The sequence below is a fragment of the Phocoena phocoena genome, chromosome 12 (genome assembly GCF_963924675.1).
Source record: "Phocoena phocoena chromosome 12, mPhoPho1.1, whole genome shotgun sequence".
Classification (NCBI taxonomy): Eukaryota; Metazoa; Chordata; class Mammalia; order Artiodactyla; family Phocoenidae; genus Phocoena; species Phocoena phocoena.
The window spans coordinates 38,284,549-38,308,804 of NC_089230.1; the positions used below are offsets into that span (position 1 = coordinate 38,284,549).

A 24,256-nucleotide genomic window follows, 5' to 3' on the forward strand; every position below is an offset into this window, starting at 1 on the left:
GGAATAAATAATCCTGCTTCTGCCTTAAACCCTCAGTCACTAAAAATTTGCTACAGAGCACATATGGTTGAGCAATAATGTTTCCTTTGCTGTTGTTTTCTAATGCTCATTAGCTTAATTATAATTATATATCTGAGAAGAATACATAGTAAGGAATGGATCTAATCTTGTATATAACATAAAGAGACCAAACTCTCAGAAAATACTCTCTGAAATGCCACAATCTGGGTATGGATAGCTCAAATTATACAGAATACAACTATAAATTTCCCTATAAATTCTAAAATTCTGGGAAATAGCAAATTTCCTTCCCATGTTTCTGGATTTAAGAAGACAAATCATTTTAAATCAGTGCTATATAATGTAGCGTCATGTGAGCCACATGCATAGTTTTAAATTTTCAAGTAGACACATTTAAAGGGTAAAAAGAAACAGGCGAAAACAAGTTTAATAATTTTATTTGTCTATATACAAATATTATTTCAATATGTAATCAATATAGAAGTATATTGATAATTTACATAATTTTAATTGAGCCTTTGAAATTGTGTGTGTATTTTACACTTAAGTCACATTTCAATTTGTACTAGTAACATTTCAATTCCCTATAGCCCAAGTGGTCAGTGGCTACTGCATTGGGCAGAGCAGATCTCAGTGTTTCTTGAGTGCTTCTGCTGTGTTCAACCTTTAGTGAGTACTGAGGACAGTACAAGACAATTGGTAGAGGTGGTACTTGCCATATATCTCATACAAATTTTTTTGACTGCAAGTAATAGAGCCCCACATGGACTTGCTTCAGGCGTTTAAAAAAAGGAAAATAATTACAAGGGTACAGAATTGTCTCACTGATTCAAGAGCAAAGCTTATATTTCATGCTCAGGAAAGCCCTCTGAAATTATCCCACTCCATACTCTTCCCCTACAGCCAAAGGTAGTCAGGACAGACTTCATATAGGAGGTAACTCCAGGATTTGTATTTAAAAATGGTTAGGATTGGATAATTGGAAAAAGAGGGTATAAAGAAACTCACTACTCCTGTGTGTTTCTCCATTACTCTCACGCTACTACCACACTCCTAACACTTCTGACACCATGCAAGTAGGATTGTTTTCACACCAAGTAATTCTCTGTGACACCAGCTAGATGTCCTACAATTCAATTCATTTCTGATACTAACTGGAGTTAGCATATAATAGGTTAAGGACTCAGTCCCATGAGATTACTCCTCAAATTCAGATGCCAGTCAAAAATAGTAGGTCCCCTGGTTATCCACAACTTCTGTCCTACCTGGCTACAAATTAGACTCTCCCATGACATCCCTCCCTTGTATTAAATTATTTGGTAGAACAGATCACAGAACTCAGGGGAAAGCTTACTTAGGTTTACCAGTTTATTATATAATAAAAGATATGATAAAGGATACAAATGAACAGCCTGATGAAGAGATACGCAGGACGACACCTGGAAGGGTCCGAGCACAAAAGCTTCTGTCCCTATGGAGTTGGGGTGCACCATCCTTCTGGCATGTAGATGTCTTCAGCAACTCAGAAGATTCTTGAACCTCGTACTTCTGGGACTTTTATGGAGGCTTCATCACATAGGCATGATGGATCCTTAACTCAATCTCTAGCACTCTCCCCTTCCTGGAGGGTGGGGTGTGAGGCTGAAAGTGCCACATTTCTAATCTGGCTTGGTCTTTCTGATGACAAACCCCTATCTAGAGGCCGACCAAGCATTGCCAAATTAGAACAAAAGACTCTCCTGTCACCCAGGAAATTCCAAGGGATTTACAAGCTTTATACCAGGAACTAGGAGCAAAGACTAATATATATATTTTTCTATTATTTCACAGTGGGCAAACAAGCATAGTATATAGAGGCAATCAAAGGAAGAGTTGGCTGGAGTTGGGGGCTTGTGTTTTTTAAAATTTTTTCTTGAAATATAGTTGATTAACAATGCTGTGTTAGTGTCAGGTGTACAGTAATGTGATTAGCTTCAACACATATATATATATGTATATATATATATAGATATATATAGATATATACACTTTTATTTTACATTCTCTTCCATTATATGTTATTTCAAAATATTGAGTAGAGTTCCCTGTGCTATACAGTAGGTCCTTGTTGGTTATCTATTTTATATATAGTAGTGTGTATATTTTAATCCCAAATTCCTAATTTATTCCTCCTCTCTCTTTCTCCTTTGGTAACCATAAGTTTGTTTTCTATGTCTGTGAGTCTATTTCTGTTTTATAAGTAAGTTAATTTGTATGCTTTTTTTAGATTCCACATATAAGCAATATCGTATGATATTTGTCTTTCTCTGTCTGGCTTACTTCACTTACTATGATAATCTCTGGGTTCATCCATGTTGCTGCAGATGGCATTATTTCATTCTTTTTTATGGTTGAGTAATATTCCATTGTATATATATACCACATCTTCTTTATCCATTTTTCTGTCAATGGACCCTTAGGTTTTTTCAGTGTCTTGGCTATTGTAAATAGTGCTGCTATGAACATTGGAGTGCATGTGTCTTTTTGAATTATGTTTTTCTCCAGATATATAACAAGGAGTAGGATTGCTGGGTCATATGGTAGCTCTATTTTTAGTTTTTTAAGGAACCTCCATACTGTTCTCCATAGTGGCTGTATCAATTTACATTCCCACCAACAGTGTAGGAGGATTCCCTTTTCTCCACACCCTTTCCATCATTTATTATTTGTAGACTTTTTGATGATGGCCATTCTGACCAGTGTGAGGTAGTTTTGATTTGCATTTCTCTAATGATTAGTGATGTTGAGCATTCTTTCATGTGTTTGTTGGCTATCTGTATATCTTCTTTGGAGAAATGTCTATTTAGGTCTTCTGCCCATTTTTGGATTGGGTTGTTTGTTTTTTTGATATTGAGCTGCATGAGCTGCTTGTAAATTTTGCAGATTAATCCTTTGTCAGTTGCTTCATTAGCAAATATTTTCTCCCATTCTGAGGGTTGTCTTTTCATCTTGTTTATGGTCTCCTTTGCTGTACAAAAACTTTTAAGTTTCATTAGGTCCCATTTGTTTATTTTTGTTTTTATTTCCATTTCTCTAGGAGATGGGACAAAAAGGAACTTGTTGTGATTTATGTCATAGGATGTTCTGCTTATGTTTTCCTCTAAGAGTTTTAGAGTGTCTGGTCTTACATTTAAGTCTTTAATCCATTGTGAGTTTATTTTTGTGTATGGTGTTAGGGAGTGTTCTAATTTAATTCTTTTACATATAGCTGTCCAGTTTTCCCAGCACCACTTATTGAAGGGACTATCTTTTCTCCATTGTATATTCTTGCTTCCTTTGTCATAGATTAATTGACCATTTGTGTGTGGGTTTATTTCTGGGCTTCCTATCTTGTTACATTGATCTCTATTTCTGTTTTTGTGCTGGTACCATACTGTTTCGATTACTGTATCTTTGTAGTATAGTCTGAAGTCAGAGAGCCTGATTCCTCCAGTTCAGTTTTTCTTTCTTAAGATTGCTTTGGCTTGTGTTAGAAAGTAGTGAAAAATAAGGACATGTAGGGTGAAACTATGAGGTAAAGAACCTGCAAGCCAAAAAACTTTAGACTTATTGCCACAGAAGGCAGTGGCTTATTTTATATAAAGGAGTGAAATGTGAAGGAATTGTCAGAAAGTCTAATCTCACAAGAATAGTAGTAATAGAAGTAGTAAGAATAAGAGTAGTAACTGAAAAGAGAAAGGTGTGAGGAAGGAAGTATATTGCTTCTTATGGATAAGAAGATATAAATGTCCAGGGCATCATGGAACGATACATTTTAATAAGTTGGTTTCTAAGTATATGAAAATTATATTTTTATAGCACATATTTTTTGACATGCCTTTTTAGAGGCAACTATCAAAAACTGCCTCAGATACTTATTAAATCAAACATACTAAAGATCATTTAAACTAAAGAACCATTGTTCTTTTCCTGAACCTTTTCCAACATTATATAATTTTTCTTTTGTCAGACTTCTTATTTATTTTTCAGTTACTTATTGTCTTTAGCTAAAGGAGGCTCAAGAAATAGTTCCTGCTTTGAGCCCATTGCTTCCTTCCAACCACATTCTCTACTCTAATGCCTGTATCTCTTGTCTTCTGAACAGGACCAGATCCTCCACCTCTGATAGGTCATTTTTTCTGCTTTGGTCCTGAATGCAATTCATTTCCAGATTTTTTGGTGGGGGTGGGGGAGGTTGTTAATATGTGGAAAAAGACTGATGTAAAAGAGAGGGGCAGTATCTCTTTCTGAATTCTTGTGGCTTGCTCTGATTGAGATTCTTGAAACCATCCCACGGGACTGGATTCTCAAATACCTAGAGTTATTATAGGGATAAAAAAGAATCAGCAATGCAATAACATTTCTCTATTACATCAGTGAAAATTACATTGCAAAATCAAATTTTTCGTGATTCACAGACTATTATGGATTAATCAATGCCTGTTTTTGTAGATTTACTTTTTCAAAGGATGTAGCTTTTTTATTTCTAAATAGTCATTTAATTTTCATTCTGTATTTTTTCTTTGTATATATGGTAAATATATAATGAATAATTACCTTTCCATGGAGTTTGCAGGAAGACATCAAGAGGCATGAGATTGTATTATATTTAAGATCTATTACCTTAAAAATTAAAAGCAAAAGAAATATTCATATTTTTGAATTTTAAACAGTGCAACCATTTCTTATTGATATTAATATTTTAAGTCTTTGGAAAATGTTTTCTTTGAAAAAAAAACCCTTTTACATCCTAAAACATCATTCCCCAGGAACTTGCCCAAAGGTAATACATGAAATAAAACAAAGAAATGAGAAAATACATTATTAAAAAGCAAATGGTGCCAAGGGAAGGTTTGCACCTAGAAGATTTTCAAGGCTCTTTACAGAGCTGAGACACTGACAATATATTTTTCGCAGTGGGTGTTGGGGTATCAAGGAAAAAAATTTTACAGGAATCCATAGTTCTTTTGTTCTTAGTATCTAATAGTCAGCATTTAAGTAAACCTAGGTTGGCTTGCCCCTCAAAATGAGTATTTTAAAAGGAGTGATGTAGTGAGAACATTTCTTGAGATGATTCTGTGCTGAAATTTAACTTTGACATCTTTTTCTGTAATATTTTTCTCTGATAGTAAATAGTGAGGATTTTACTGTTAGCACCTCACCAAAATTATCTGCATAGACAGGTTTGGATCATTATAAATTCCCTGAGATCTAATTTTGCTATTAAAATAATGAATTTAACTTTTTAAGGCTATACTGATAAATTTAATCTGTTATAGAAATTAATTACTTTTTAATAAAACTTCAAACAAACCCAGCAGAGAACTAGTCAGGATTTCCATTTTTTAGACAACTTCCTTGTAGCTTACATTTGCAATTTGTTTTTTAATACTTTCTAACTTTTAAAATGCTCATTCATTTTTTTTGGTTCTGCATTTTTTTCTTGTATAAATGTGGTAAATTAATAAGTAATTTGCATCAATATTAAAGTATGGTGGATATTTTAGATATCAAATTCAGCTACCTTGGAAATTTGTCTGAAAATTTAAATAAGGTCAGGTAAAATTAAAATGTCTATGGATGTAAAGGCTAATAGTCTTCTTCCTAATTTACATGTTTGGTATATCTTAGGTTAAGGACTTCTTTTAAAAGATTATAATTAAACATAACCGAAGTATACCACTTGTCATCAATAAAAGCGTAACCTGGGCTTCCCTGGTGGCGCAGTGGTTGAGAGTCCGCCTGCCGATGGAGGGGTTACGGGTTCATGCCCCGGTCTGGGAAGATCCCACATGCCGCGGAGCGGCTGGGCCCGTGAGCCATGGCCACTGAGCCTGCGTGTCCGGAGCCTGTGCTCCGCAATGGGAAAGGCCACAACAGTGAGAGGCCCGCGTACCGCAAAAACAAAAAACAACAAAAAAAAGCGTAACCTGTTTTTTATTGATTGTATGTCCAAGGAGTGAAACTTTTAAAGAATTTTAGAAAGCCAGAATTTCCTAATAAGCATGTTCTTGACATTTGAAAGAAGATTTCACTTTTTCAGACAATCATGAAACTATTAATGAGTCAGTGAATTATAAAATGATAATCTAGTGGCAAAAAAATGAATTCTCTTAAATTCTTAAACACAGGAAGAGTATGCTTTGCTTTATGTTGATATTATCTGTAATTTCCTTTTATAAACAATTAAAATAATGATCTTTTCTAAAGAGATCAAATCCAACCTAAAAGTCCCATAAGAGTTAATTCATGACTAAATCATATTATTTATGTTATTTCAGGCTACTTAAGTTGCTAATAAAAAATAATATGCAATTAACTAATGGTGGCATATCAACACTTTAACTTTCAAATAAGTGAATCAATTTTGTTACTACACAACATATGCCAGTCACATTTCTAGCAGTGCATGAGAAAACGTAATAGTCTGATTAAGATGCAGCTGTAGAAAAAGTCTTAAAACATTATTTGCTTAGTTTTAAAAATTAGTTTAAATAGTGTTAATCATGCCAGTTATATATTGAATTGATTTGCCTAATGTTGACCAAAATATTTTCCCCCAAATAAACTAAATTGCAGACACTTAAATTTTAAGACTATTAAATCTCTCCCTGTGGTCTATAAAAATTGTTTGACCATTTTTTTAAAAAGACATCTTCATTGATTTAAATAAATTATTATTTTTATAATTGCCTTTTTCATTGTTTAAGCCAAGAGATTGATTATATACTTAAAAACAGAAAGAGAAAAAAAAGGACCTTCCCATTTCTAAAATAATTCCTCAAGAAATGAAGATTTAACAAGAGAGATGATTATCCTTTTCTGTAATTTAACCTTGCATACAAATTAATGTTAGAATTTGAATTTACTTTTCTCCTCCACAAACTCAAATTGTTCAATGCGTGTTTGGTCTTTAAAAGTATTTTATTATTTGATATTGTACATAAAATAACATATATGTGTATATTTAAAAACTAGACACTAAAAATAATGTGGCTCTACCTTTGGACTCTCCCCATCCCATCTCTTGATTCCTGGCAGAGGTAACTAAAACACTGAATTTTGGTGTTTTTTTTTTCAATTCTTTTGATTTTTTTTCTTAATTTTATCACCGGTTCATATATATTTCACATTATAAGACATATTCTGAGATTTTTTACTTAACGTTATGCTTCTCAGATTCATCAGTGTTTCTGTGTAGTTATAGTTCATTCATTTTCACTGCTGTATAGTACTTTGTGAATAAATACATTTTAATCTATTCTACTATTAATGTATATTTGCTTTGATTCTGATTTATTTAAGATTTTTGTGTTCATTCTTAAACATCTTAATATGTATGCTTATTTTATTAGTCTCTACCCTTTCTACACATATGGCAAGCAATAAATTTTCCTTTAAGTGCTACTTCAACAGCATCTCCCAAGCTTGTATATATATAGTATTATCATTCAGTTTTAGGCATTCTTTAATTCCATTGTACTTTTTAATTATTATATTACATGGAAGTTTTAGAATTTTAAGTACTTTAATATTTCCAAACTTATGGGAATTATAAAGATAATCCTCTTTTAATCAACTTCTAACTTAATTGTGTATTGGTCAGAGAAAATGGTGTATTCTTTGAAATGTGTTGAGCTCTTATGAACTAATATATTGTCTGCTTTAGTAAATATTCCATATATTATTGAGAATAATGTGCATTTTCTAATAGTTGGAAGCACAATTCTATATCCATTGAGTCAAGTTTGTGTGTGAAGATACTCTGTATCTTCATTAATTTTTTGAATATTTGAAGTATCAATAGTTGAATAAACTGTATTGAAATCTCCTATGATGGAAAGTTATCAGCTTATGCCTATAGTTTTTTCAATTTTTATGTTAACTGTTCTATAAGTTTTATACTAGTTTAATTATATCTTTCTGGTGAACTGAACATTCATGTTTATATGATAACTTCTGTATTCCATATAGGGATCTTTTTTTAAGTGTAGTATGTCTGATATTATAATTATTCCAGATTTCTTTTGGTTAGTATTTTATCAGAATTTTTCTTTTTTTACATCTTTATTGGAGTATAATTGCTTTACAATGGTGTGTTAATTTCTGCTTTATAACAAAGTGAATCAGTTATACATATACATATGTTCCCATATCTCTTCCCTCTTGCATCTCCCTCCATCCCACCCTCCCTATCCCACCCCTCTAGGGGGTCACAAAGCACCGAGCTGATCGCCCTGTGCTATGCAGCTGCTTCCCACTAGCTATCTATTTTATGTTTGGTAGTGTATATATGTCCATGCCACTCTCTCGTTTTGTCACAGCTTACCCTTCCCCCTCCCCATTTCCTCAAGTCCATTGTCTAGTAGGTCTGTGTCTTTATTCCTGTCTTACCCCTAGGTTCTTCATGACATTTTTTTCCCTTAAATTCCATATATATGTGTTAGCATACGGTATTTGTCTTTTTCTTTCTGACTTACTTCATTCTGTATGACAGACTCTAGGTCCATCCACCTCATGACAAATAGCTCAATTTCGTTTCTTTTTATGGCTGAGTAATATTCCATTGTATATATGTGCCACATCTTCTTTATCTATTCATCCGATGATGAACACTTAGGTTGTTTCCATCTCTGGGCTATTGTAAATAGAGTTGGCTTCTTTAAATATATTTTCTCTTTGCCTTTTATCTGCTACAGTTTCACTGTAGTTCATTGGAACAAGAGCTTCTTTTTATTGTGAAGTGCTTCCAGGACACAATTTTTTTTTCTTTTACCAATTTGGGGGATTCATAGCCATTATTTCTTCAAATATGGTGTCTTAATTTATTTCCTACTGCTGATTAGGAATCTGTTATGTATGTATACTATTTGTTCTCTCTTAACATCTCTTTCAGAATTTTCATCTCCTTGTGTCTCTATGCCATATTTATTCTGATTAGAATTTAATCAGTTCTAATATATATATTCACTAATTATATCTTGAGCTCTAGATTATTTTAACTAATCCAATGAGCTTTTATATGTTATATTTTTATTATAAGTTACTTTTCAAATCTTATTTATTTTCACAATCTCCTATTGCTTGTCCTTATAAATTTATATTCTATTTCTTAAAACATTTCATATATATTAAATTTTGAATTTGAAAATCTCAGTATTTGAAGTACTTTGTGATATAAATTTGTTGTTTGTTGCTTTTTCAGACTGTTACTCATGATGGTCTTTTCTGTGTTTGGACTTTGATTATGAGGTCCTATTTATTTTTCTTTCCCTCATTTTTATCTGACCTTATCTTTCTTTGTCTCTATTGTCCCTGTCCTGCTCAACTTTTATTCCACTCCTAGCAGCTTCTTACCATTTGAGGGGTCCTGTCTTGAAAGTCAACACTGGCTCATCAGTTTCTCAAGGTCATAGGGTACCTGATGGCATCAGCACTTAGACCTCACGGTGAACACTTTATGCTCACCTGCTAATGACTGGGCAAAGTCCCTCCCAGTTTCAACTGATGATCTCAAGTTGTTCTGACTCACTTTTCAGAAAATATCTGTTGGCTGTAGTAGGGTTCCCTATTTTCAGGTATCTCAGAATCCCCATTGTTTCCTCCTGCTTCCTCTTCTGCAAACACTGATACCTGGTGGGTGTTTGACTGGCCAGTTGTCCCCATTCACAAGTACTTTAGGGTTCACTCCATTTTGTAATAAATATTGTCCATGGCCTTTGCTATCTGTCTTTATGGTGGGATTTGGAGGAGATCTGAAAACTGCTGTCTTCTCAGGAGCCCCTGGGACAGTCATATGTTCATCCCACTGTCTCTGACCTAATAAGGGCACTTAGCCCCTGCACCCCCACTTTGTTCCTTGTACACTTAGTTTTTGAGTTCCAGTTTTAATATAATCACTTGTCCTCAGGATGACTTCACTTTTCGTGTATCAGCAGGGTTTTGTCCCCTTCGTGGAGCAGGAGGGAGGATTCTGTTTGGAGATTCCTTTACTTCCTCTGAATGCAGCACTACAACAAAAGATGTGATTTTGTAGTTGTCGTTATTGTCTACCATAGTATCAGAAGTATTAGTGCCTAAGAGTTTTTTTAATGTCACCCACAAATCTTGTTTTTTGTTTTTTGGGTTTTTTTTTTTTTTGCGGTACACGGGCCTCTCACCGTTGTGGCCCCTCCCGCTGCGGAGCACAGGCTCCGGACGCGCAGGCTCAGTGGCCATGGCCCACGGGCCCAGCCGCTCCGCGGCATGTGGGATCCTCCCAGACTGGGGCACGAACCCGCGTCCCCTGCATCGGCAGGCGGACCCTCAACCACTGCGCCACCAGGGATGCCCTACAAATCTTGTTTTAACCAAGGTTCATGCCTTACTTTTCTAAATTAAAAAGTAAAATATCTGATAGCCTCGTTCCAGACAGCTGTATAAAATGAAATTTGTTATTAAAATTTTAGACAATCTTAATCATAGAATCCTCAATTTAATCTTCTTTCAAACCAAACCATCCTCATCCTCAGTTAATACATAAAGACACAGACCTTTGAAAAAGGAAAACATGCCTTCTTGTGGTATATATATGAAAACTTAATTCAGGATAAAATGATTGACTCCCTTTTTTATTGGAGGCCCCTTGGTGAAATGGAATCTTATTGGATATCACTTGCTGCAATGGAATGTTGATGGATACTAACATCAGTGTAGTCTTTGTTAAAAACAAATTAGCAATGAATACATGGTAGAATTACAGAAGTCTTCACAGGGTAGTGGCTGATAACAGGGAAACTGGTTTCAGAGGGACTGGGTTCCCATCATGACTTAAAAGCTTGGGTAAATTGCTTAGCATCTTTGTGCTTAGTAGTCTTATTTTTTTTCAATGTGAATAGTGATAATAAAATTACCTAATTGAAATTTGGGGAAGATGAAGTAAGATAAAAAAGAGTGCATAAGTGACTGGTGCATAGTAAGTGATCATTAATTGCTATCTGTGAGGATGATGATGATAATGATGAAAATAGGTTACTTCCCTTGTTAGAGATAGGCTTTGCTTATAAGATTTTGTGTCAAAATGGATGAAACAATGAGATAAAATAATAATTTAAAAATCTCACTTATTTTGGGGTGGACTTAAAACAGTCCTACTTTTTTAGAAAATGGGTGATTAAATTCATGGAGATTTTGTTCCAGGAGAAAAAATAATGGAGCACTTACTTTTGGCCAAAGCCTTCTAAATAGGCACTAGCTGCAGTGCTCATCCCCTGTGATCACACCTTCTGCTAGATCCCAGAGAAAGTCTGTGTATAAGGCATAGTTGGTGAAATGTTTGTCACTGTCCATTATTAGTCTTCGGGTACCAGCAATGTGGCCATGTTCATTTACTGGTGATGGTAAGTTGTTCTGACATTGCCCTCAAAACAGTTGTGTCTTATCCCTAGAGTGACGGGACAGACACTCAGAAAGGATTGCATACTTTATTGAATACCCTTGGCTTCACTGTGTGCAAAAGTCCAAATGTGAATTGTTTCTGCATACTTCATTACTCCCTGCAGGCAATTCCGAGAATCTGTGGAGATTGCTTAGTGTAGCAGTTAATTTTCTTTAAAACTCATGATCATTTTAAATAATACAATGTATAGAAGGAGCATTTCAAACCTGACAGCTAAAATAGACTAGCTGTCAGGTGTTGCCTTGAACTACTATAGATTCTTAGGATATCTTGAAAACACATAAACTCTTAGACTATAATATTCTATCAGGCTATTTACAGATAATCTATCAAAAAATCAGCTGAGAAAATAATTTGGAGCTTTCAATATTTCTGCAGACACAAGGTGATGCTGTGAATTAGATAAAGTAAGAAGAGTGAGGAAGAATACAAAAATCCATGCTAAGTTACTTTTGTGTCTGTGCCTAAAGATCCTAGATGCTTACCTATGAGTAATTCCTGAAACTCTGCACAAATCAGAATAGACTGCCAGTAGAAATAAACATGCAGTAACTGCTGGTACATACACATGCATTATTTAGGTAGTTTTTATTTATTTATCCTGTTTGCTAAGAGAATGCAGAGCAAACTGGGCACTACACAGGAAAATGTTATCTGTAAAAATAAGAAAAATAAATTTAACAATCTATGCTATCATTCTGGATTCTTTAAAATTGTCCTTCTCTCCAAATTACAATCTCTTTTAATTTTTCCCTTTTTTACCCACCACTACCCTCTCATGCTCAGGTGAAGAAGCATTGCTTCTCCCAAGATTTATCACTCCATGTTCCTCCTTGACTCCATCCTTTCTTGCTTCCCCTGCTCCCTCAATCCCACTTCAGTTCTCACTCTAAGAGATCCTCTTCCCCCTGCTGACAAATATCTTCAGATGATTCCCTTGTATAAAATGTCTCTTACCATTTCAGTTACTGAAGCTCTTGTGCTTTCGTTCTGCTTTCATTTACAACCACACTTCTGAACTAAGTTTCCCACCAATTCTTCACCACCTCTTCAGTCTTTAATTCCATGAAATCTGAAAATTAACCCTAACAATTTCCAGAAATAGTGCTCTTTTTAATTTTTAAAAATTTTTCTTTCTTTATATGTTCCCATATCTCTTCCTTCTTGCGTCTCCCTCCCTCCCACCCTCCCTAATACACCCCTCTAGGAGGTCACAAAGCACCAACCTGATCTCCCTGTGTGCTATGCGACTGCTTCCCACCACCCATCCACTTTACGTTTGGTAGTGTATATATGTCCATGCCACTCTCTCACTTTGTCCCAGCTTACCCTTTCCCCCCCCATATCCTCAAGTCCATTCTCTAGTAGGTCTGTGTCTTCATTCCTGTCTTGTCCCTAGGTTCTTCATGACCATTATTTTTTCTTTTTAGATTCGATATATATGTGTTAGCATACGGTACTTGTTTTTCTCTTTCTGACTTACTTCACTCTGTATGACAGACTCTAAGTCCATCCACCTCACTACAAATAACTCACTTTCGTTTCTCTTTATGGATGAGTAATATTCCATTGTATATGTGTACCACATCTTCTTTATCCATTCATCTGTTGATGGACACTTCGGTTGCTTCCATGTCCTGGCTATTGTAAATAGAGCTGCAATGAATATTTTGGTACACGACTCTTTTTATTTATTTATTTATTTATTTTGCAGTACACGGGCCTCTCACCGCTGTGGCCTCTCCCATTGCGAAGGACAGGCTCCGGACGCGCAGGCTCAAATGGCCATGGCTCACAGGCCCAGCCGCTCTGTGGCATGTGCGATCCTCCTGGACCGGGGCACGAACCTGCATCCCCTGCACTGGCAGGCGGACTTCCAACCACTGTGCCACCAGGGAAGCCCACAATTCTTTTTGAATTATGATTTTCTCAGGGTATATGTCCAGTAGTGGGATAGCTGGGTCGTATGGTAGTTCTATTTTTAGTTTTTTAAGGAACCTCCATACTGTTCTCCATAGTGGCTGTATCAATTTACATTCCCACCAACAGTGCAAGAGGGTTCCCTTTTCTCCACACCCTCTCCAGCATTTATTGTTTGTAGATTTTTTGATGATGGCCATTCTGACTGGTGTGAGACGATATCTCATTTTGTATTGATTTGCATTTCTCTAATGATTAATGACATTGAGCATTCTTTCATGTGTTTGTTGGCAATTTGTATATCTTCTTTGGAGAAAGGCCTATTTAGGTGTTCTGCCACTTTTGGATTGGCTTGTTTGTTTTTTTGACATTGAGCTGCATGAGCTGCTTGTAAATATTGGAGATTAATCCTTTGTCAGTTGCTTCACTTGCAAATATTTTCTCCCATTCTGAGGGTTGTCTTTTTGTCTTGTTTATGGTTTCCTTTGCTGTGCAAAAGCTTTGAAATTTCATTACGTAGCATTTGTTTATTTTTGTTTTTATTTCCATTTCTCTAGGAGGTGGGTCAAAAAGGATCTTGCTGTGATTTATGTCATAGGGTGTTCTGCCTATGTTTTCCTCTAAGAGTATTAGAGTGTCTGGCCTTACATTTAGGTCTTTAATCCATTGTGAGTTTATTTTTGTGTATGGTGTTAGGGAGTGTTCTAATTTCATTCTTTTACATGTAGCTGTCCTGTTTTCCCAGCACCACTTACTGAAGAGGCTGTCTTTCTCCATTGTATATTCTTCCCTCCTTTATCAAAGATAAGGTGACCATAGGTGCGTGGGTTTATCTCTGGGCTTTCTATCCTGTTCCATTGAGCTATATTTCTGTTTTTGTGCCAGTACAATACTGTCTTGATTACTGTAGCTTTGTAGTATAGTCTGAAGTCAGGGAGCCTGATTCCTCCAGCTCCATGTATCTTTGTCAAGATTGCTTTGGCTATTCAGGGTCTTTTGTGTTTCCATACAAATTGTGAAATTTTTTGTTCTAGTTCTGTGAAAAATTCCAGTGGTAGTTTGATAGGGATTGCATTGAATCTGTAGATTGCTTTGGGTAGTAGAGTCATTTTCACAATGTTGATTCTTCCAATCCAAGAAAATGGTATATCTCTCCATCTATTTGTATCATCTTTAATTTCTTTCATCAGTGTCATAATTTTCTTCATACACGTCTTTTGTCTCCTTAGGTAGGTTTATTCCTAGATATTTTATTCTTTTTGTTGCAGTGGTAAATGGGAGTGTTTTCTTAATCTCACGTTCAGATATTTCATCATTAGTGTATAAGAATGCAAGAGATTTCTGTGCATTAATTTTCGATTGTGCTACTTGACCAAATTCATTGATTAGCTCTAGTAGTTTTCTGGTAGCATCTTTAGGATTCTCTATGTATAGTATCATGTCATCTGCAAACAGTGACAGCTTTCCTTCCTCTTTTCCAATTTGGATTCCTCTTATTTCTTTTTCTTCTCTGATTGCTGTGGCTAAAACTTACAAAACTATGTTGAATAACACTAGTGAGAGTGGGAAACCTTGTCTTGTTCCTGATATTAGTGGAAATGCTTTCAGTTTTTCACCATTGAGGATGATGTTGGCTGTGGGTTTGTCATATATGGCCTTTATTATGTTGAGGAAAGTTCCCTCTATGCCTACTTTCTGGAGGGTTTTTATCATAAATCGGTATTGAAGTTTGTCAAAAGCTTTCTCTGCATCTTTTGAGATGATCATATGGTTTTTCTCCTTCGATTTGTTAATATGGTGTATCACATTGATTGATTTGCATATATTGAAGAATCCTTGCATTCCTGGCATAAATCCCACTTGATCATGGTGTATGATCCTTTTAATGTGCTGTTGGATTCTATTTGCTAGTATTTTGTTGAGGATTTTTGCATCTATGTCCATCAGTGATATTGGTCTGTAGTTTTCTTTCCTTGTGACATCTTTGTGGTTTTGGTATCAGGGTGATCGTGGCCTCATAGAATGAGTTTAGGAGTATTCCTACCTTTGCTATATTTTGGAAGAGTTTGAGAAGGATAGGTGTTAGCTTTTCTCTAAATGTTTGATAGAATTTGCCTGTGAAGCTATCTGGTCCTGGGCTTTTGTTTGTCGGAAGATTTTAAATCACAGTTTCAATTTCAGTGCTTGTGATTGGTCTGTTCATATTTTCTATTTCTTCTTGGTTCAGTCGTGGAAGTTTGTGCATTTCTAAGAATTTGTCCATTTCTTCCTGGTTGTCCATTTTATTGGCATATAGTTGCTTGTAGTAATCTCTCATGATCCTTTGTATTTCTGCAGTGTCAATTGTTACTTCTCGTTTTTCATTTCTAATTCTGTTGATTTCAGTCTTCTCCCTTTTTTTCTTGATGAGTCTGGCTAATGGTTTATCAATTTTGTTTATGTTCTCAAAGAACCAGCTTTTAGTTTTATTGATCTTTGCTATAGTTTCTTTCATTTCTTTTTCATTAATTTCTGATCTGATCTTTATGATTTCTTTCCTTCTGCTAACTTTGGGGTTTTTTTGTTTCTTCTTTCTCTAATTGCTTTAGGTGTAAGTTTAGGTTCTTTATTTGAGATGTTTCTTCTTTCTTAATGTAGGATTGTATTGCTATAAACTTCCCTCTTAGAACTGCTTTGCTGCATCCCATTGGTTTTGGGTCTCCGTGTTTTCATCCTTTTTTTCTAGTATTTTTTGATTTCCTTTTTGATTTCTTCAGTGATCTCTTGATTATTTAATAGTGTATTGTTTAGCCTTCATCTGTTTGTATTTTTTACAGATTTTTTCCTGTAATTGATATCTAGTCTCATAGCACTGTGGTCAGAAAAGATACTTGATATGATTTCAATTTTCGTAAATTTACCAAGGCTTGATTTGTGACCCAAGATATGATCTATCCTGGAGAATGTTCCATGAGCACTTGAGAAGAATGTGTATTCTGTTGTTTTTGGATGGAATGTCCTATAAATATCAATTGAGTCCATGTAGTTTAATGTATCATTTAAAGCTTGTGTTTCCTTATTTATTTTCATTTTGGATAATCTGTCTGTTGGTGAAAGTGGAGTATTAAAGTCCCCTACTATGATTGTGTTACTGTCGATTTCCCCTATTATGGCTGTTCGCATTTGCCTTATGTATTGAGGTGCTCCTATGTTGGGTGCATAAATATTTACAATTGTTATATCTTCTTGTTGGATTGATCCCTTGATCATTATGTAGTGTCCCTCTTTGTCTCTTGTAATACTCTTTGTTTTAAAGTCTATTTTGTCTGATACGAGAATTGCTGCTCCAGCTTTCTTTTGATTTCCATTTGCATGGAATATCTTTTTCCATCCCCTCACTTTCAGTCTGTATGTGTCTGTAGGTCTCTTGTAGACAGCATATATATGGGTCTTGTTTTTGTATCCATTCAGCTGGTCTATGTCTTTTGGTTGGAGCATTTAGTCCATTTACATATAAGGTAGTTATCGATATGTATGTTGCTATTATCATTTTCTTAATTGTTTTGGGTTTGTTATTGTAGGCCTTTTCCTTCTCTTGTGTTTCCTGCCCAGAGAAGTTCCTTTAGCATTTGTTTTAAAGCTGGTTTGGTGGTGCTGAATTCTCTTAGCTTTTGCTTGTCTGTAAAGGTTTTAATTTCTCCATCAAATCTGAATGAGATCCTTGCTGGGTAGAGTAATTTTGGTTGTAGGTTTTTCTCCTTCATCACTTTAAATATGTCCTGCCACTCCCTTCTGGCTTGCAAGATTTCTGTTGAAAGATCAGCTGTTAACCTTATGAGGATTCCCTTTTGTGTTATTTGTTGTTTTTCCCTTGCTGCTTTTAATATTTTTTCTTTGTATTTAATTTTTGATAATTTGATTAATATGTGTGTTGTCCTGTTTCTCCTTGGATTTATCCTGTATGGGACTCTCTGTGCTTCCTTGACTTGATTAACTATTTCCTTTCTCATATTAGGGAAGTTTTCAACTGTAATCTCTTCAAATATTTTCTCAGTCCCTTTCTTATACTCTGCTTCTTCTGGGACCCCTATCATTAGAATGTTGGTGCATTTAATGTTGTCCCAGAGGTCTCTGAGACTGTCCTCAACTCTTTTCATTCTTTTTTCTTTATTCTGCTCTGCAGTAGTTATTTCCACTATTTTTTCTTCCAGGTCACTTATCCGTTCTTCTGTCTCAGTTATTCTGCTATTGATTCCTTCTTGAGAATTTTTAATTTTATTTATTGTGTTGTTCATCATTGTTTGTTTGCACTTTAGTTCTTCTAGATCCTTGTTAAATGTTTCTTGTGTTTTCTCCATTCTTTTTCCAAGATTTTGTATCATCTTTACTATCATTACTCTGAATTCTTTTTCAGGTAGACTGCTTATTTCCTCTTCATTTGTTTGGTCTGCCGGGGTTTTACCTTGCTCCTTCATCTGCTGTGTTTTTCTCTGTCTTCTCATTTTGCGTAACTTACTGTGTTTCGGGTTTCCTTTTCACAGGCTGCAGGTTTGTAGTTCCCATTGTTTTGGTGTCTGCCCCCAGTGGGAAGGTTGGTTCCGTGGGTTGTGTAGGCTTCCTGGTGGAGGAGACTAGTGCCTGTGTTCTGGTGGATAAGGCTGGATCTTGTCTTTCTTGTGAGCAGTGCCACATCAGGTGGTGTGTTTTGGGGTGTTTGTGACCTTATTATGATTTTAGGCAGCCTCTCTGCTAATGGGTGGGGTTGTGTTCCTGTCTTGCTAGTTGTTTGGCATAGGGTGTCCAGCACTGTAGCCTGCTGGTCACTGAGTGGAGCTGGGTCTTAGCGTTGAGATGGAGATCTCTGGTAGAGCTTTCACCGTTTGATATTACATGGAGCTGGGAGGTGTCTGGTGGACCAATGTCGTGAACTAGGCTGTTCCACCTCAGAGGCACAGGCGTGACACCCGGCTGGAGCACCAAGACCCTGTCAGCCACACAGGTCAGAAAAAAGGGAGGAAATAAGAAAGAAAAGAAAAGAAAGAAAGAAAGAAAGAGGGGGGAGGGCAGGAGGGAGGAAGGAAGAAAGAAAGAAAGAAAAATAATACAGTTATTAAAAAATTGTTAAAAATTTAAATGTAATAAATAAAAAAGAAAGAAAGAAGAGAGCTACCAAATCAAAAAAGAAATCCACCAATGATAACATGTGCTAAAAGCTATACTAAAAAAAAGCAAAACCAGAAACAGACAGACAGAACCCTAGGACAAATGGTAAAAGAAAAGCTATACAGACAAACTCACACAAAGAAGCATACACATACGTCTACAGTTGCTCCCAAATTCCACCGCCTCAATTTTGGGATGATTCATTGTCTATTCAGGTATTCCAGAGATGCAGGGTACAGCAAGTTGATTGTGGAGATTTAATCCTCTGCTCCTGAGGCTGCTGGAGAGATTTCACTTTCTCCTCTTTGTTCGCACAGCTCCTGGGGTTCAGCTTTGGATTTGGCCCCGCCACTGCGTGTAGGTCGCCTGAGGGCGTCTGTTCCCGCTGAGACAGGAGGGGGTTAAAGGAGCAGCTGCTTCGGGGTCTCTGGCTCACTCAGGCTGGGCGGGGGGAGGGAGGAGTATGGATGCAGGGCGAGCCTGCGGTGGCAGAGGCCGGCATGACGTTGCACCAGCCTGAGGCGTGCCGTGCGTTCTCCTGGGAAGGTTGTCCCTGGATCACGGGACCCTGGCAGTGGCGGGCTGGACAGGCTCCTGGAAGAGGAGGTGTGGGTAGTGACCTGTGCTTGCACACAGGCTTCTTGGTGGTGGCAGCAGCGGCCTTAGTGTCTCATGCCCGTCTCTGGGGTCCGTGCTGATAGCCACGGCTCGCGCTGTCCCTGGAACTCGTTTAGGCGGCGCTCTTAATCCCCTCTCCTCGAGCACCCCAAAACAATGGTCTCTTGCCTCTTAGGCAGCTCCAGAGTTTTTCCCGGACTCCCTCCTGGCTAGCTGTGGTGCACTAGCCCCCTTTAGGCTGCGTTCATGCCGCCAACCCCAGTCCTTTCCCTGCGATCCGACCTCCGAAGCCCAAGCCTCTCCCAGCCCCCACCCTCCCCGGCGGGTGAGCAGACAAGCCTCGGGCTGGTGAGTGCTGGTTGGCACCAATCCTCTGTGCGGGAATCTCTCTGCTTTGCCCTCCACACCGCTGTTGCTGCGCTCTCCTCTGCGGCTCCGAACCTTCCCCCCTCCGCCACCCGCAGTCTCCACCCGCGAAGGGGCTTCTAGTGTGTGGAAACCTTTCCTCCTTCACAGCTCCCTCCCACTGGTGCAGGTCCCATCCCTATTCTTTTGTCTCTGTTTTTTCTTTTTTCTTTTGCCCTAGCCAGGTACGTGGGGAGTTTCTTGCATTTCAGGAAGTCTTCTGCCAGCATTCAGTAGGTGTTCTGTAGGAGTTGTTCCACATGTAGATGTATTTCTGATGTATTTGTAGGGAGGAAGGCAATCTCCACGTCTTACTCCACCGCCATCTTGAAGGTCTCCCCAAACTAATAGCTCTTAAAAACTTGTGTCTATAGCTCCAATTCAGTGAGTATAAAGAACTATACAAATGCCAGCCCGTAATATCAACATGTTCAAAAGATCAAAATCGTAGCCACACAGACAAGAACTCCCATTTGTTCAATGACTCTGCTACAGTGGACACATCTGCTTTAGATGGATGGTTGGATTTCCTGATATTTATGGTTCCTTTGGAATCTAAGTTTCTATGTAAGTATAGGATGGAGTCTACAATTTGAAACTCAAGATAATTTTTATTCTTCATTATTTGGAATATGACTGCCTACATTACTTATAGTGGCTAGGCAAACAGAACAGATATTATACTTTCCTCTTCATTGTCATTACCATTTCCAAAGGCAACTAGGTAACTCTTGTATTCGTCCACACTAAAGGAAAACAGATTGTTGGAAGAGCAGAGGGCCACGCTTAGAGGAACACTGTTTTATCTCTGCTCTGCACAAGTGCATGGCTCATGTGTAACTTTGACTCTGTCTGAGCATGTTGGCAGATACTTGTTGAGCAATATAATGCATAGGTTCTGGAGTCAGAGAGTACTGAGTTTAGACGGCCATTCTCAAAGGTAGAATGGCATAGTGGTTAACAACACAGTCTCTGGAACCCAAATGCTTGAGTATGAATCCTGATTTCCCCACTTACTAACTCTGGGACCTTGACTTTCTATCCTTCAATTATCGATACTTCTGTAAAATGGGAATAATAATAGTACCCTCCTCACAGATTTGCTGAGGAGGTGAAATGTGTTACTATTTGTGCTTAGTACAACTGATGGCACATTATAGGTGCTCTCTTTGTGCCATAAATATAAATCCTCATTCAAGTGGATCTGACTCAGGCAAGTTGGGATTCATGCTCTAGCCCTGCCACTCACTCATTTTATGACCTTGGGCAGCACTTAACCCCTCTCTGCTCTATCTATACAGGAGATTTAAAATAAGAGCACCTACCTCAGAGAGGTGTTGTAGGGATTGAATGTGCTATACATGTGAAATTACTTAATAAGACCCAGCATGTGGTAAGTGTTAGGAAATACTAACTATTATTGCCATCATTAAAAGTGATATTGTCTCAGGACTTCCCTGTTGGCGCAGTGTTTAAGAATCCACCTGCCAATGCAGGGGACACGGGTTCAAGCCTGGGAAGATCCCACATGCCACAGAGCAACTAAGCCTGTGCGCCACAACTACTGAGCCTGTGCTCTAGAGCCCGCGAGCCACAACTACTGAAGCCCGCACGCCTAGAGCCCATGCTCTGCAACAAGAGAAGCCACCACAATGAGAAGCCCGCGCACTACAACGAAGACTAGCCCCTGCTCTCCACAACTAGAGAAAGCCCATGCACAGCAATGAAGACCCAACGCAGCCAAAAAAAAAAAAGAAAGTGATGCCTCAACTCTCCCAGTTTTGTCCATTAACTCAATACATATCAATTCTAAACTTTTCCAGTCATCTTGCCTTCTCTGTCTTGCTTCTTTCTCGACATTTGCAATTTCATGACTGGCCAACACCACAACTGAACTCAAAGAAAACGAAACTTTTCATGATCCCCAGCTAATAAGTGCCTCTTAGGTTTCCCTCCTTGCTGGGAATGGCACCACTACCTTTCTCCAAACTCAAATAGTGGATGGTGCTATCCCTTATTGTATTCATCACTTTCACTCACACATGCCCAATTCTATTTAACTCTGCATAGAAAGCCTCATTTACTCTCAACTCCTTCAGTGACTCCTAGTTGCAGAAATCATGGTTTCTAGGTTGACTACTAAAATGCATTCCCAATTTCTTTCTCTGAATCCATTCTCTTATGTTCTAGCCTTGTTTTTACTAAGTACATCTAAAATATTATTTCTCTCTTGAACAACCTTCATTTGCTCTGACATTAAATAGAGACAACTCAACCTGATCTATAAACACCTTGCACATGACAATCCTATCCAAGCTTTCCAGATGTGGTTCTCCTACCGTCCTCAGCGTTTACCGTGCTCCTCAACTATCCTCTGTCCTTTGCTGGATCTAGTCTTTCTTCATAAGTCTTTCTAACTACCCCTCCCCCAAAAGCAAGTCACTCAAAATTCCCCTGGCACATTTTCATACTTCTTTTATAATAATGACTGTATCCATTCAGAGTCAAGTATTTTGTCCAAACCACCACTTGCCCAATCAAGGCACAAGTTACAAGAGTAAACGTATTTAGTGCTTTTCTCCATTTTTTGTATTCTGAGTAGTGAAAATCTCATGAAGTATTCCTAGATCAGTAAACTCCTGTTACTGTTAAGTTGCTTACACAGAGATTGCATGTCTACAGCAATTGCCCTAGGCTTACAGTTTACCTTGTGCCTCTGTTCTCCTGGTTAGCCTGAGTGATTGACGTGTGACTCCGTTCTTGCCAGATTTTATCACCTGTAGCTAGTTTACTCTGGTTCAGAATACTGATTTTGCAAAAGAGAGGAAACTAAGGTTGTTATTCTATCCATATTTATTTCCCCAGGAGTAACAAATAGATCCAGAGAATAGGTGCCTTAGTTTTAAGTGTGCTATTACCTACAAAAGTAAAATATATATTTCTTGTACCAGGACCTTGTAACATTTTAATTTTGTGAACATCCTTCATAGAAATTAGCAGATTTTGACTACACAATTAAATATAGTTATTACTTGATTCATCTAAGAACTGATATTTTTAAAAAAATAAGTATTATTTTACTTAAAAGTATCATTTAATCATTCCCTGATTTATAATTGTTGATAGGACAGTTTTAGGTCACTTAATTCAGTATTTAATTGAGTTAAGCTTGTATTTAAATATTTTAAAAACTAATCAGGTTGAAACTTTAATAATTCACCATAAAAAATGCTAGCAATTTTGTTTCTTTTTCCCATTTTGTTCTTTTACATAGTAACATCTCTTCCTGAAGGTCACATTTCTTCCCTATTAGAGAAAATTTGTATACTAACCTATTTTACCCCTTTTGTATTTGTGGACAGCTGGTATGCAAAATCTGAATAAACAATACAAAAATGATCCTCTTTCCAATCATGACAAGTGCTAAAAAATTGATATAAAACTTTAAAGATCATTTAATTATATTGTATTAGAATGATCTCCGACTTAAAATTACTCCCGCATTATTCCACTATCTACCTTTTAAGTAGACTACACAAAAGACCAAGCGATATACCTAATGCACCTGAAGAGTCATCATTTATATATTTGAGTTTTGTTCAGCTTTTAATGCCTTTTCATTGCCTTTACGACTGTCAGAAGTCAGTCAGCTAATAAAATACATGGGCAGAGATTTTCCTCTTGATCTGCCATATGTGTATGAATTTATTTACCTCAAATTCCCGAAATTCCAAAAGTGATTGTGGTTTCGGGAAGCAGTTTTAGGAGTCAGAGGAGGACAAGCATGTTTGGGAGGGTCACTGCAAGCTCTCCTTGCCCTAGCCAGACTTCACTGGCCTGCTGACCACAGTCCTGGCACAGCATCTATTTCCTCCCCACCCTCTGCCCAAGTCAGAGAAGTTGCCTTATTTATCACAAAGTTCTTATTCATAGAGACACTTCATGCTGAGTTTATAGATTAAGAGACCCTCTATCTCTTAAAAAACCTTTAAATACAATATTTCCTCTTTGGGAAATCTGAGAAATAGATCATGAATTGATATGTCTTTCTTTACTCTCTAGGAGAAGATTCTGAAGATGTACCAGCTTCAACGAAAGCTAAAGGTAAGGTTGTTATCTTCAGTTCACTATGAGTTTTCTCTTAAGTCTGCAATATTTTTTCTGTCTGTTTTATTTAACTATTCTTGATCTGGTTTTCAGCTTTACCTAAGCAATGTTTAGAGGTAGACTTATTTGTAAATAAACAGTTTTTGTACGTTATTTGGAAAACATATATATATATATATCCATATATTGAAGCCTAACTGGACACTGATATATTTACAAGTAATTAGTGAATAATTAGTTGGCCAATCTGCTTACAATCACAATATTTCAAAATTATCATTTCACCAAGGATTGGGGAGATGTTATTTGACAGCAGGAGGTTCACATAAATGTTCAAATATGAGATTGATGTGTTTATTAAGAAAAATTAAGATAACTTGCTTATACTGGCAACAATAGCATAGAGGAAAGATGGAAGCAAGGAAGGAAGGAAGGAAGGGAGGGAGGGAGGGAGGAAGACAGATCTCAAACCTCAGAAAAATTTGCTACAACCAGATACATGACCTTAGGCGAGTATTTCCAGGACTAAATTTCCTCATCTGTATTGTAAGGTTTTCAACTAATTTAATTTAATGCATTTTTTTCCTG

At 37.0% G+C, this 24,256-nt stretch overlaps 1 protein-coding gene across 1 annotated transcript in view; it reads left to right on the forward strand.

Annotated features, from left to right (window-relative positions):
- Positions 1-24,256, forward strand: part of TRDN (triadin) — a 372,809-nt gene that overhangs the window by 344,396 nt on the left and 4,157 nt on the right. The window contains exon 37 of the mRNA XM_065888711.1: positions 23,627-23,665. Within this exon, the coding sequence (XP_065744783.1) occupies positions 23,627-23,665 (39 nt within the window). The remainder of the gene's footprint in view (positions 1-23,626; positions 23,666-24,256) is intronic.